The sequence below is a fragment of the Nerophis lumbriciformis genome, linkage group LG05 (assembly GCF_033978685.3).
Source record: "Nerophis lumbriciformis linkage group LG05, RoL_Nlum_v2.1, whole genome shotgun sequence".
NCBI lineage: Eukaryota > Metazoa > Chordata > Actinopteri > Syngnathiformes > Syngnathidae > Nerophis > Nerophis lumbriciformis.
Window position 1 is genome coordinate 52,390,405 of NC_084552.2, and position 16,097 is coordinate 52,406,501.

General features: G+C 41.4%; 1 protein-coding gene across 3 annotated transcripts in view; it reads right to left on the reverse strand.

Annotated features, from left to right (window-relative positions):
* The window catches only part of sema3c (sema domain, immunoglobulin domain (Ig), short basic domain, secreted, (semaphorin) 3C), an 88,048-nt gene that overhangs the window by 58,060 nt on the left and 13,891 nt on the right, over positions 1-16,097 (reverse strand). For 2 of the 3 annotated variants that reach the window (XM_061959615.1, XM_061959613.1), the window contains one exon: positions 4,521-4,682. In XM_061959615.1, coding sequence (XP_061815599.1) covers positions 4,521-4,656 — 136 coding nt within the window. In that variant the 5' untranslated portion in view covers positions 4,657-4,682. Of the gene's footprint in view, positions 1-4,520; positions 4,683-8,925; positions 9,050-16,097 lie in introns of those variants that run through there. The other variant, XM_061959614.1, reaches the window with a different exon arrangement.

Sequence of the window (16,097 nt, forward strand, 5' to 3'; positions counted from 1 at the left end):
CATGTAAACACGACACCATTTATGTGGATCTCGAGCTACCGGCCCATCGCAAAGGGGGTTGATTGATTGCCAGGCATTAAAAAAATAGACCTAAAAATGTCCGATCATCAAGCTTCACTATGACGTCACATTGGTCAGTTGACTGATATACACGGCACCCGAGGGTCTTGCGAGATTACGACTGGCTTCTCTGTGCTCATAATGGAGAAAAAAAGACCAGTTAAGAACGCAAAAAGCACTTTTTACTCCAACAGACTCTCTCTCCCGAACGCTTGCGTAAAAGTGCTGATCCAGCCTGCCTGCGTTACCAAAACAAGGGTCTCAGGAAACTAAAGCGCACACAAGCTTGCAAGCTATGGAGTTAGCCTCCAATACATTTCTTGTAAAGGGTGTAAAAACGAGCATGAAAGCTGGACAAATAAACTAAAAACCAACCACTTTCATGTGGTATTGGAAAGAGAGGAGGACTTTTTTCCCTCCGCAATGTAAGTTCTAAGTTGTGGAAATGATCAGCACTTCTGTAAATCCTGTCTGATTAGAATCAATGAAAGTCACCAGAATAAAGGAACACACCAACTTACTGTATATTCTTCTCCTCAAGAAAGAAGGGAATCTTTATGTGTTTTTTATTAAACGACTTTAACATTACAACAAAACATATATCGTACATGTACGCTTGTATGCTATAATACTCTGCTGTTGCCATTTCGAATACAAAGTGGCGTATACTTCTAACTTACGGTTTATGGTTTAAAGCAAGGGTGTCAAACGTACGGCCCACGAACAGGCTTCATCCGGCCCGCGGCATGAGTTGGCCAAGTATAAAAATGAGCCGAAATTTTTGAATGAAAGAAACTGCTGTTATAAATGTGTCCACTAGATATCGCAATTCTTTGTATCTTTGTAGGTTATGCTCCATATGTAAAAAAACAAAAAAACAAACCCACATAAACTACATAAATAACATCCCGTAATCTGATTTTGATATAATTTTTTCATCTTGATAGATTGAAAATTAACACCAATGAGTTAACTGATGAACATTGTCACATAAATTATTCAGAAAATATAAATGACAACAAATAAAGATAGAATACTATTAACCGCAACATGTAAGTGTAAAAAAAACCCAACAACATTATGATTTATACATTTTTGGAATGTGCTTGTTCTATTTTTAAACAAAGAAAACAATCTGAAGTTGTCTTTATTCTTAAATTATCGTGCCGTGACTTTACCAGTCCGGCCCACTTGGGATTAGATTTTTCTCCATGTGGCCCCCGATCTAAAATGAGTTTGACATCCCTGGTTTAAAGGGAAACTGAAATTGGAAGTTTGCCTATCGTTCACAATCATTACGGGAGAAAGAAGACAAACGTTTTTAGTTTTTTTTTACATTCTCACATGTAAAAATCATCTCCTTCTTGGTGGCTAGCAGTGCAGCTAATGGAAGCAATTAATTCTACCTGTAAATTACTTTAAAAATGCATTCAAAAACAGCTTTCAAAAACCGTCTTTTTGTATCATACGAACACATCGGCATATTTACCGTAAAAGCTGGCTACGCAAAGAGATAAGTTAGCAACTGTGTCAACACGAAATGCGATTGAGTTTGTAATGCACAACACAAGGCGATAAGACACTAATCTTACTGACTGAAAAACATGAACAATCATATTACAGTACCTGTAAAGTATTAGTCTAAATTTTATGTTTTGCTTGTACACAGCTAGCCAGACAGCGTAAGTAGTGGTAATAGCACGCATGACGTGTTGTGTGTATCATGGTCTGTATCAGATATTTAAATAATCTGTATCAGATATTAAAATGTGACTCACTCGATGGACAGTTGTGCGTTTGGTTCAGTTGGCCGGGCAGGGTTTTTTTCCGGTATATTTGGTGTAAGCACACCATTTATGTCGAAATAGCTTCCACATTTGCAGCTTCGAGTCAATCTGGCCTCACTCTCTCGGCTTCCGTCTGCTCCAGCGTTTTACCCTCTTCTTCGTGCTCGCTTCTAGAAGCAGCAGTTCATCCTCTGTATATTCAGCTTCAAAAAGATAAGGTTGTGAACCCTCATTTGTCCAAAAATAGTTGTCTACGTTGTTTGTTACCAAGTCTGCCATGATTAGAAGACACACTAAAGTTAGATTCCAGAAGTAGGAACACACATTTGTTGACAGAAGTAGGAAGTGCGTTGCTTTGGAATTGCAAACCAATGCACGGAAGAAGTCAGTTCCGGCATTGATTAATATGACCAAAATACGGTAAATATTGAACATATTAAATGGTAAATGGGTTATACTTGCATAGGAGCTTTTCTACCTTCAAGGTACTCAAAGCGCTTTGACACTATTTCCACATTCACCCATTCGCACACACATTCGCACATGCATGGCGGGAGCTGCCATGCAAGGCCCTAACCACGACCCATCAGGAGCAAGGGTGAAGTGTCTTGCTCAAGGACACAACGAACATGACAAGGTTGGTAGAAGGTGCGGATCGAACCAGGAGCCGTCACGTTGCTGGCACGGCCACTCTTCCAACTGCACCACGCCGTCCCCGATATTACAACAACATTACATATTGTTATGAATGTGTCTCTTACTACATTTTATATAGCTTCCTTCCACCTCCAAAGACATGCACCTGGGGATAGGTTGATTGGCAACACTAAATTGGCCCCAGTGTGTGAATGTGAGTGTGAATGTTGTCTGTCTATCTGTGTTGGCCCTGGGATGAGGTGTAGACTTGTCCAGGGTGTACCCCGCCTTCCGCCTGAATGCAGCTGAGATAGGCTCCAGCACCCCCAGAAAAAAAACCCACATGGAATGTGGAGCAGACGGCGTCCACAAAGTATGTGCGTACTTGAGCTCAGCATCGAAAGAATCGTCAACAGTCACCAGTGAATAGCGAAGAATGTCCCGACAAACCAATGGTGTCGCAAGCTCAACTTAAATAGTGCTAACAACAAATAGAAAACAGGTTAGGGGGAAAAGTGCTCGAGGGCAGGCGTAAAGCTGCGGCAGGAAAGGGAAAAACAGGAAATAAAAAACCACAAAATAAGAGTGCAAGATAGGAACTAAAACTACACCCAGAAAATTACCAAGAAACTCAAAATAAGGCACGGCGTGGTGTGACAACTTGTGACACTATGAAGGCTACAACGGTGACTCTGATTAATTAGCCGTATCTTCCAAGTGGTTTTTATCATCTTTAAAATCCCCCCCAAAATAGACGCGTGTTCTTGTCTCTCCTAATGATTGTGAACGATAGGCAAAATTCCCCCAAAAATTGCAGTTTCCCTTTCAGTTTATCTCGAACATGCATACAGTTTCAATATGATACATCACAATTCCCAGTTTCTCTTTTCAAGATGTTTGAAAAGGAGCTAGAAGAAGCAGTTTATTTTATCAGAGCTTCATTATAGCAAAGAAGTATACTGCTAAAACTACAATGTGGCTGACAAGGCAAAGGAGGGGGCTCACTTAGGTCTAATAAGACCCGCCTTTTAAAAGCACCAACGTTACATGTTGTTGACATCAATGAAATGTTTTAGATGTAGAATAAAAATCATATTATGTCTCCTCTAAAATGATAACAAAAAGTATGCAGGAATGACAAATATGTAATAGAACATGTGCTGTCTCTATGCTCGGCTCTCACCTTCTGTGTGTGACAATTTAAAAGTATATTTTATTTAAAAGTAATTTTTAATGTCTGGTTAGGATCAGTCATGAGGAGTCCCCTAAAGCAGTGGTTCTCAACCTTTTTTCAGTGATGTACCCCCTGTGAACATTTTTTTAATTCAAGTACCCCCTAATCAGAGCAAAGCATTTTTGGTTGAACAAAAAGAGATAAAGAAGTAAAATACAGCACTATGCCATCAGTTTCTGATTTATTAAATTGTATAACAGTGCAAAATATTGCTCATTTGTAGTGGTCTTTCTTGAACTATTTGGAAAAAAATATATAAAAATAACTAAAAACTTGTTGAAAAATAAACAAGTGATTGAATTATAAATAAAGATTTCTACACATAGAGGTAATCATCAACTTAAAGTGCCCTCTTTGGGGATTGTAATAGAGATCTATCTGGATTCATGAACTTAATTCTAAACATTTCTTCACAAAAAAATAAATCTTTAACATCAATATTTATGGAACATGTCCGCAAAAAATCTAGCTGTCAACACTGAATATTGCATTGTTATGAATGGAATAGCCTACTTGATTTGATGTTCAGTTTATGAACTTACATTCATATTTTGTTGAAGTATTATTCAATAAATATATTTATAAAGAATTTTTGAATTGTTGCTATTTTTAGAATATTTAAAAAAAATCTCACGTACCCCTTGGCATACCTTCAAGTACCCCCAGGGGTACGCGTACCCCCATTTCAGAACAACTGCCCTAAAGAAGGCTTGTGTACTCAACCAATGAAAGAACCCCAGGCCAGCATCAATGATCACACTCATTAGCACACAAACAAACATGCTCAAACATCTTCTACTTACCGTCGAAGGAGAGGAAGACTCTCGGCATAGGCTGAGGAAGGCTGGAGACTCCACAGGAGAACAGAAACACAACCAAAAGGATCGGCAACATAGTCGACGCCTGGAGTGGATTGGCCGGTCCGTCTGACCGGCCCATGACTGCCGAAAAGCGGTCAGCACCGCCTGGTATGGCAAAGGAAACCATGGCGTTAGCGTCAGGTCAAAGCGTAGCTCTAACTTACATACTTGATCAATGACACTGCTCGATTTACTCAGCTGCCCGGTCCGTGCTGCAAATATGACATTCTCTCGTGCTTAAACAATTTTACGACCACAAGTTATACTTTTTTTTTTTTTAATTTCGCACTTCAATTTTTTTCGTGAGAAGCAAGTCTATTGACAGTACCAATATGTCAGCCGGAGTCAAAGCTAAAATGAAAAGGGCAACTTTAAATTTGGATAATGAACATTGTGAATGGATAAAAGTTATTTAAACTTTTAAAGTGTGGTTGTCGATTATTTCAGGAGGTACTTTGGTGAGCTGCAATCGAATAGGGAACGGAAGTTGCAGACTTTTAGCGCTATCAGACCGGGAAGCTCAATAAATTTTTGGCCGAAGCCACGCCCTTTACAGAATTTAGTGGGAAATTGGTAACGCAGATGTGGCGCAATCCTGCTGATGATTTCCTGTCACATAGTGCAACATCAGCATTACTGTGCTTCTTCTTTGGTTTATTGAGACCGTGGGATACCAGCACATATACTCACCTTACCACTCTTTCATTTTCATTTTATTGTGTATTAATGCAACTAATGGGATGCAGCATATCATGTAGGCCAGGGGTTCTTAACCTTTTTGACCTCAGGGCCCAAATTTTCCTTTACAGAGGGGACTGGGGCCCACTCAAATATTAACACTAAATTAGTAATCCTAATTTCAATAGTATTCAACAATTTTATCTAACCTATTTACAGTTTAACAGGATAAACATTGCCAAATGATGTGAAGCCATTTGTTAATCACAAATATAATTATTACCTTAGGCTTATTAGGCAAATTAAATATACTGCATAAGAAGGCACTCAGAAATAAATGACAAAAAAATAAATTAATAAACCATTATGTTGTGCTGAAATAAATAAACTAAATTAATAACGAATATTTTTCTTAAATAAACTGTCACTACAATTAAAGTGCAAGTGAAAATTCAGCTTCACCACTTAAGTCATATTTTTTGCGCTAAGAAACATCTCCATGACTTAAGCTCCAGACTTCTATTTGTTTGAGTACTGCCACATGTGGTGGAAAAGTGTATTTCAACCGAATACCACTGCGGCCCGCTAGGCAATGGCTAAGAAACAACTCCAATTTACACGAGTAAACCAGGAAAAAAACTTGAAAAACAATTTTAGCATTTATATCAAACACATTTCTTTGGAAATTTATGTTATTATTTTCATTAAAAACATGTACTGTAATTTTAGGGAACTAATTTCCACACCACGAGAGTGCGCTTGACATTTTGTTGCATCGTCAATATTAAGTACGGATGTGTTTTTAACCAAAACGTAAAGTACGTGTGTTTTTCATTCAGAAGCGACAATGTTAAGAAACGAAAGCCTCAAGTCAAGTGCGCCCTAGTGGTGTGGTGGTCTTACCTTTCAAACGTCAGACCATGTTAACGGGAGCATAGTACAAAATGGTGACATATTTGACATGGAATGATCAGTCTGCTTGCACAAGCACTTGCCCTAAATATGGATGAGCTAAAAAACATTCCCCCTCAGCTTGGTAACAGGACAAGAGGCGCTGCTCCATTATTGATAGGTGGCAGGTAGCCTGTGGGGAAGTAAATTCCTGTCAGGCAAAGCCTCTTTACGCCAGAAGCAATAAAATATGTTTTTACAAGCAGGTGGATCTCTGCTCTCATGGCTTATGGATGTGTACTGAAACATTGATGGCTGAAATACATGAAGGTGATGAAACTTTTAGTGCATCGTGCGCAAGAAAAACACCAAAACACGCCTCTTTTGTCAATCAATTAACCAGCCCGTCGATCAGGGTTTGGCTGGAGGCTTTAAATCGTAGTTTTGTACTGTAACCGAAACATGACTCCAGTCCATAAGCATGCTTGGATGAGTTTGGTGTGGAAAAACACCTTTGGGATGAACCAAAATGGAGGAAACGATTCAACACCAGTCAACCTTTGACTTCACAAATGATCACAAACTCCCTAAGACACACTCGGAAAATCTTGTGAAGTGGACGCCCTTGTCCTCAGGGTGTGGCCCCTTGACTCCAAGTGGTGCGTAGCCATGAGACAGACCACTTGGGGGTCATTGAGGCATGTTGATGCAATCATAGGGCGTCCCGCTTTTGAACTTTGACACTCATTAGCTCCCCGCTGTCATAAAAAACGCAAAGAAAACTGTTTAATAACGCATGAAATTTGCCACATTTTGAATATAGGCAGATTTAGCCTAACCATCAGGAACAACCATACAGAAATGCTACAAAAGTTTCTCCCAAATGTCCAACAACAGAAAAATACATTTAAAATATCAACCTATATACATTTCCTTTGATGTCGGCTTTTCCTATCAATGTGAAGCAGAATTCACAAAGCGTTGGATTGTTCACCCACTAATAGGGAATGTGAGCCGGGTGTCGACCGTCTTGAGACAGTTTAATTTTACCCTACTGATGATATGTTGTAGCAAGAGTATATACATACATACATACATACATACATACATACATACATACATACATATATATATATATATATATATACACAAACACATTTTAGAACTGTATGCCTTAACTTATATTTGCACATTTTTTCTTAACAGCAATTTTCTATGTTGTTTTTCCCCCCATAATGAAAAATTAAACTGAAAATAAAACATCAACTTCAGAGAATGCTGGTTCCTAGGAGGTTATAGCTATATTTTCATGTCATTATTTTTGCTAATTATGTGATTTTTTTTGTAACATAGTGAAGCATTCAGAGACCGTTATAAAACAACACCTAATGTTTATTTCAACCTAAAATAAAACTCACCAAAAATTACATTTATATATGTACAATATTTTTTGCATCTGCTAGTTGGCAACACGACTCAAAACGTTGAGTGCGGATTTTATTGAACTTTAAGGCAATGTCATGCTATAGAGGCCCCCGCCTCCACCCACAGAGACAAAGACAGTGGATGAATGACAAGAGGGTTTGTTCTACTTATTTAATCCCGCTATAGAAAAATAGTTAAGTGCAGATTTTAACAGAGCTTTTAGAAAATGTCAGAAATTAGATAAGGAACCTGCAGTGATTAGATGTTGGGGGTGATCAGGATCTCCATTTGGATTCAGGATTTTTTTCAAAGGATTCTTTATTTTGGGAGGAAGGGCTTGGCGTTGGGTTACGCTCTCCGGGTTCTTTACTAGTTATTATCAGTTTTATTAATGATGTCAGTGAATTGTTCATGAATGAAAAATGGTTCCCACAATGCTAATGTTGTCACACCTTCCACCTCTCAGCCTTTAACTTCAAGCCAAATTACAACCTTGGAAAATACCAATACATATTATTATATTTACGAATTATTGTTATTATTATCAAATATTTTCTGCATGGATAATGAGGCCTTCAGGAACTAAATATGGTTCCAACTCTGCTAACAAAGTTACACCCTGGGTCCTTAATCCTGGAAGGGAGTTTGAAGCCTCTTGGGAAGCATTTAGTTCCAAATCCTCACTCTCATTATCGCTCTTTTCCAGTTTTCTAAAGAAGACGACCCACTTCCCGAACATCTGCGTGGTCGTCCTGTGAGATTCTCGGCCAGTAAACCTGACAGCTGCGTGAATCATCTCCCTGACATCCACCCTCTTGAACCTGCGGACCCCCCGCGGCCAAATAATTCACCTTTTACCGACACAAAATCCAGCAATTCTGGAGCCGGTGAGGCGTTTGTGTGACAAGCAATCAAGCGTGTGCACAAAGCTGCTCGGTGAGTGTCGGGATAATTGTGTTTATTGGCCATTTCCAAGCCTCCTCATGAGGAATTTTCCAAGACGCTTGTCCAGAAACTAACAGTTGACATCTTACTACTGGGCCATGCAGTAATAAAAATAGTTAAGTGCACGCATGGTGAGTTTAAATGGTAAACACGTTGCTCAACGTGTCCTGAGCGCTCGTATACCACACCCTGACACTGACACACACTTTCACACACACTTGAACACACACTGACAGCAGCAGATGTTCACAGTGGAAGAATGCAAGCATTCCGGCGATAAGCCTCATCAGAAACTTGAAGCAAAGTTACAGCATACAAGACAAATGATGCATGCAAAAGGACAAGTAGAGGGAATGAGGGAGACTAGTAGGATGCTCCTCCCGTCAGCCTGATATAGAAATATCCTCACCTCTCAGGAGCGTCCCCCCCTCTTGGATGAAGACTCCAGGTACAGAACCAAAGCGTCCTTTCTACCTAACCCAGCTCCTGGGACTCCAAAAAGAGCTGATCCACCTTCCCAGCCGGAGTTGACAGACTAGGAGGAAGGAGGGAGGAGAGCGGGAAGAGACGGCGAGGGGAGGGCGAAACAGGACACCCTCCCCTCGCCGTCTCCTCCCTCCTCCTAATAACAAGACAGCAAACTTTACACGCAGGCCGATTATGGGGCGGAGGGCACAGAGGTCACGCATGGTAGTCATGATGGTGGAGGTCACGCATGGTAGTCATGATGGTGGGGTCTGTTCGTTTGTAATGTGGTCAAAGAAGAGGGCGGGAGTGTTTAAAAAAATAGGGCGTGGCTCTCAGAGTTGGAATCACTACAACGATAGAGGTTACCATGACAACACTTAATTACCTTAACGGGCGCCATCCAAGTGTGGCATCGTATAGAATTTCAATACGAGGTGGAACTGATTAAAGATGTGGTATGTTCGATAGGAAAGAGGGTCATTCTTTAACAGTGATGGACATAAGTAATCAATGAATATATCAATCAGAGGTTGGCCTACAGTCCTTACTTGCCCCTGATTTTGTCATTTTGGACAACTGTATGCATCCAACTGTCTGCAAATGTGGAAGACACATTTTCAAATTCCAAGCATGGCTGCAAGGATTAATCAATTTGGAAAAAAGGTTTGATTTATTTTATGTTGCGTCGATTAATTGTTTAATGAGTGTAACTAATGCAAATTTACAAATTCCGGACAGCATGAAGTGCCCGGAACTTTACATAAAGTTTCCGCACAGCCACTGCAATAGAGCGCACATGAGAGCGGAGGTGTATGTCGCGGCGAAGGGTGGGGACTTCCCCCTAATTATTACCACACACATGTTAAAAGTGTAATTCTTATGTCAAGACGATTAGCATTTGTTAGCAAAACAAAATAAGATTATGAAAAGCAGATTTTTATTTGAACTATTTTCCCTATAAAGCTACAAATTAATCGATAGCCAAATTTCCAAGTAACTTGACCCAGCAAAGGATTATCCCCCGCAAAGCCACTGGCCCAGACGACATCCCAGGGCGGGGACTGAGGGACTGTGCCCATCAACTGACTGAGGGACTAACAAACTATTTTTAACACCTCGCTTCAACTATCTTCTGTTCCAACCTGCTTGAAAACCGCATCCATAGTTCTTGTACGAAAGAGTTCTACAGTAACACAGGTCTGAATGACTATCAGCCAGTTGCCTTCAAACCGATAGTCATTGAATGCTTTGAGAAGCTGGACATGGACCAGATTAGGACTTCCATCGATGTCACTGTGGACCCTCACCTGTACGCCTACAGGAAGAACCGGTCCACCGATGACACCATTTCATCAGAGGTCCATACAGCCCTATGTCCGCCTGCTTTTCCTGGATTTCACTAGCACCTTCAACACCATCGTCCCACAGACCCTGGTGAAGAGGCTGCGCACGGTAGGGCTGAGTTTCCACCGGAAAACTGGGTCCTGGACTTCTTGACAAACAGACAACAGACTGTCAGGATCCACAACACTAGCTGCGTTTCCATTACCCCGAGAAATAAGAAACTGGTAATGGAAACACCCATTTTACGAATAACCTCTCAAAGACTGCACTACCATGAGCTTATGTAACGAAATTTCGTTCTTATCTGTGCTGTAAAGTTCACATTTGAATGACAATAAAAAGGAAGTCTAAGTCTCTAAGTCTAAGTCTAAATATCACCAAAACATTTTTGCGCTCTCATGAGGTGGTTTTTGAGACGTTCCGATATTGAAGCTTTTTGCAAAAGCATGATGAAAACACTTTTTTCGCATTTAGAAGGCGGGCGCCCATGCAGGACAACCAGGGCAGACTGGTCGTCTTGGTCTTGCTTCCGATCGGTCGGCCGGGGTCGAGCGAGGCGACCCCATCGCACCGGACCGTCTCGCGACTGCCTTCGTCTTCTGTTGACATTACGGCAACAGCGGTGGCTGCAATATCTTCCTCAAAGTGGAGTCTCGCAGGATGAGATTTTACAAAGTCGCAAATGTACTTTGTCGACATTTATAAAAATATCTTTTATTTTGCGAAAAACTGCAATGGAAACACAGCTACTGTCTCCCCTTGCGTCACCCTCAGCACTGGCGCCCCAAGGGATGTGTGCTGAGGCACATTCTTTGCCCAATACTGACCCTTGACTGCACACCTAAAACCCCAACATTAGTGGGACGCATCACAGAAAACGACGAGTCCGAGTACAGAGAGGAGGTAGAACATCTGGTGGATTGGTACAAAAGCAACAACCTTCGCATCCATGTTAAAAAGACCAAAGAGATGGTTGTGGACTTCAGGAAGGTCAGACAGAGAAAAAAACGGCAAGGCGCTAGTATTCTATTTTGCATCCTCTTCTACTGATGTTCTCCTCAAGATGACGGAGGAAATGCTGAAAGAACATGAGAAAACTCCGGCTATGGCGTCCATGGAAGAGCAGGGAAGTCAGAAAATTGTGATTCTTCTATATTTCACACTTGATAAAAACAAAATGCAATTATAGAATGGATGGGATTCATATGGCCCCATTTCTGGGTGGATCTTGCGTCATCATTTTTAGAATGCAGCCTGCTGAAAGTGATGAAAAGCGCCACTCTATGTAGCAATTGACCCTGTGGTCAAAGTTGGAATTGCCACAACTAAGATATTCAACACTCTACTGCCATCTGGAGGCTAAAGTGGATAGTGCACGTCTCCCAATTCGTCACATTTCATGTGTCAGGTAAATCGTGACGAAATGGGCCATGCAGTCTTATGATTCCCCTTCCTACTGTAAGTGACGAAAATAGTCTTTTATATGCCTTCATCCACACTGTCTATGCACAGAAATGGGCTCCAGTTCTGCCGACGACGTCACACCAAGAGGGGGCGGCATATTGAGTCCGGCGATGGGAAGGGGGCGTTCCAAGTAGTTATCTACCGATTGCTTAAACACAAATTGATATTATGGGAAATGACTGTCAGATTAATTTTCAGGAGCATAGAATACATAAAGAGAACTTCTTAGTGAAATGTCAGTCATCTGGACGTTATGGGTCCTTTAGCAAGTACATCACGTTTACACTTGCATAGCTCAACTTGTCTGAAGAGTAATTTTAAAAGGAACTTAACGTTTACTATCACACTTTATTCTTGTTAATTTCCATACAGTATCTTCCCATTCATTCCCTACGGGAAGCTTCCAACCTTGACAATTTGACTGCTGCAGCTGGACCGGAACGAGTGTGGACAAATGATGAGGGGTCAGTCCAGTCCACTTTGCTGAACAACCTGCTCTTCATTAGTGATGGGCATGTTGCACATTGGTCACAGGCATGCTAACTACACAGGTCAACAACCATCCATAAAAGCATCACAGCTCTATAGGATGGTCATGCTGATACTGTAGATAATGCAAACCCAGGCGTGATGACGCACAATGGCAACCATTCTTCCAGCAGACATAGAATGAAGGAAGAAAAAATTGAATTATTAGATCCAGTGAAAGGCTGCTATTGAGGCAGCGGCAGACAGCAGACGCTAACCTCTAAATATGCTTTGTCCTGACAGACAAGACAAAGATCGACTTGTAGAGCATCTTTCCACATTCCTGTTCAGGCATCATCATCCTCACCGTGGACCTGCACTTCATCAACTTGTCTTTGAGGTAAATGACCATCTTTCATGTTCTGCTACAGTACACAAGTCAGATGAAAAAAAAAAAACCCACAGTGTTGCTTTCACCTCGCGATAAACTGTCCAATAAGCAGCGTGGCTGATCTGAGGGCCACAGTCAAAGGTTGATAAGATCTACTCTAATTACTTTGACAACAGACGCCATTACTGACTGATGTGTAGGAGATCACGAAAAGCGCCCGGAGCAACAAAAACATTCCACCGCTGCCACCTTTTAATTATTCTGCTCATTTTGGACTGGATTCTGGACTTAATGGAGCTCCTATGAATGTTATTTTCCATTACCGCTAGTTGTTCCATAGTTCCTGCACTTTTCTCCAATGAAATGAGCTCCTATCAAGCAGGAATAATGTTGTCCCAGTTTTCTATAGTTGTGCCTTCCACGCTCCGAGTCGATCCTTTCAGGACGACCACAAGCCTTCATTGAAGCTCAAGTGTCACCTGCGTGTCATCTGTCTCATATGTCAATCACCAGTTGACCTCCCGGACGAGTTGCCACAACGAGTCGAAACGAGAGACCCTGGAAGTTTGAGAGCGCTGAGGAAAGTGCAGGCGAGGGGCGACACCGTCATCCATCTTGGATAATGTAAACGAGCGACGGTTCCCAAAGACTTCTTCTTCCTGGATTCTTTAAACACAAGGAGGTGGGCTAATGGGACACTATGCTCCAATGACGCCAGTTGTTTAGGGCCAGGGTTTGGAAGAACTCTCCATAATGACCTCCCCACACAAACACACACTACCTGCATTACCAACACATGTGCCGAGAAGATGAATGCTGTGACCTAAAGACGCATGACGAATGGCTGACTTTCACTCCGGGGCAAGGGTCAAGTCGTATCCCTTTCCCGACCTTGGCATCAGACAGATGCATGATGTCAGTTCCCATGTGTACCCACTGGGAGGTGACTTTCGAAACCCCCTCTTTTTGACACGCCGGCGAGTTCCCCACGGAGCGGAACTGCTTGATGAGAATGTCAGAACCTCTAGTTCCCTCCTCAAATTATTGGGTCCCTAAAGTTCAAACTTCTGCGAAACATCCACCCGCCACCAGAGTCACTCACCTGCGGATGAGGGAGGGGGTACAAATTGTGTCTCAGCAAGTAGGTCACATTCCGGAATTTTGTGGAAAATACACAATTCCACAACAAAAACTCTGGCGATGCACAAATAGTGCAGCCTGCAAACTAGCGCTTGAGAAAACTTCCTGTGGCTTTATGAGGTGAAAGGCCACCAGGGAAATAATCTCCAATCGCGCACCGATTCGTTTAGCCTTGATTGGTCATGAAAGGCTTGGATTAGCCTTGTCAGTGACTCCAACTGACACTTAAGAGCTTGTTCACAATAAAGGCACAGTTTTTAGGTACATTTAAACTTTTTTTTTGTAGTTTAATTGATTGACACCCCCTCTTAAACCCAGCTGTACAGAGAATTAACAAGTAATGTTATTGCTGTCCCATCCTGTCTAACTGATGATGCTTTTATTCTCTGTTGTGTCTGTATGTCCCCTCTTAAACCCAGTTAAACAGAGAATTAGCAGGTTGTGTTATTGCTGTTCTCTTTAACTGATGATGTTGTCACTATTCTCAATTGTGTCTCACCCTAGCAGGCACAAGACATTAAAAACAACATTGAGAACTTGTTGAATTAGGTCCTAACGTTGAGCAACTCAAACATAACGTTGAAACAACATGCTTTTTGACAACATTTCATCAATGTTGGGTTCTGACGTTGATTTGACCATTGAATTTTTGTTCATTCCCCAGCCAATATTCGACAACACAAATACAATGTTGAAACAACATGCTATTTGACAACCTTTGTTCAATGTCAGGTAGCGACGTTGATTTGACCATTGAAATTCGGCCATTTTTCAACCAATAATGTGGATCCAACGTTGGACATCAGTGTTGTCTCAGTGTACAAATACAACTATTTTGCACATTGTTTTAAAGTCCGTTTTACAAGGACATGTATGTATAATCAACGTTGGATCAATGTCTTCTGCCTGCTGGCTATCCTCTCTTAAACCAAGTTAAACAAAGAACTGGCAGGTAATGTTATTGCTGTCCTGTCCTGTTTAACCGATGCCGTTGTGTCTGTGTGTCCCCTCTTAAACCAAGCTAAACAGAGCATGAGCGTGTAATGTTGTTGATGTACAGTTCTGTCAAACTTAAACTTAGACAAACTTTATTGATCCCCAAAGGAAATAGTTTGACACACAATCGTTCAATCACAAGAGGCAATGATAACTAAAACACTCAAGAGCACTGAAAAAGAGGAAGAAATAATAAATACAATATACCAGACCAGATATTCTCACACTAATGGTACGCGGGCTCCATCTAGTGATACGCCAAATAATCACTTAATTAAATATAGACATGTTCCGATGTCGATACGGCACTTTTTGGAGGAATTTGTATTGGTAAGTACTTTTAACTAAGTCTCGATACAATACTAATATGTATTTTGTAAGAAACCTTGCATCTACGATCCATTCTCCACTTACTTCGCCCTTTCCTAAATACGCTACTGTATTTTAATGTTGGTCACTATGATTGGTACAGTACTTGGAGAGTTAAGTGTTTTCTGAGGTGGTACTTGGTGAAAAACGTTTGAGAACCACTGTACAATCCATCCATCCATTTTCTAAACTACTTAACCTCAGTCCCAGCTGATTTGGGGTGAGAGCTGATTGCAGGGCACTTATTGACAAACAACCATTGACACTCATTCAAACCTATTGAAGATTTGGATTCTTCAATTAACCTAACATGCATATTTATGGAATGTGCGAGGAATCCGGAGTGCCCAGATTTCCCCAATCTCCTGACTGTGTGGCCTAACCACTAGGCCACCGTGCGGCCTTGCTAGACAATACCAATTATAAAAGCCACCATCTGTGATGGTATGGGGGTGTATTAGTGCCCAAGACATGGGTAACTTACACATCTGGGAAGGCGCCATTAATGCTGAAAGGTACATACAGGTTTTGGAGCAACATATGTTGCCATCCAAGCAACGTTACCATAGAGGCCCCTGCTTATTTCAGCAAGACAATGCCAAGCCACGTGTTACATCAACGTGGCTTCATAGTAAAAGAGTGCGGGTACTAGACTGGCCTGCCTGTAGTCCAGACCTGTCTCCCATTGAAAATGTGTGGCGCATTATGGAGCCTAAAATACCACAACGGAGACCCCCGGACTGTTGAACAACTTAAGCTGTACATCAAGCAAGAATGGGAAAGAATTCCACCTGAGAAGCTTAAAAAATGTGTCTCCTCAGTTCCCAAACGTTTACTGAGTGTTGTTAAAAGGAAAGGCCATGTAACACAGTGGTGAACATGCCCTTTCCCAACTACTTTGGCACGTGTTGCAGCCATGAAATTCTAATTATTATTTGCAA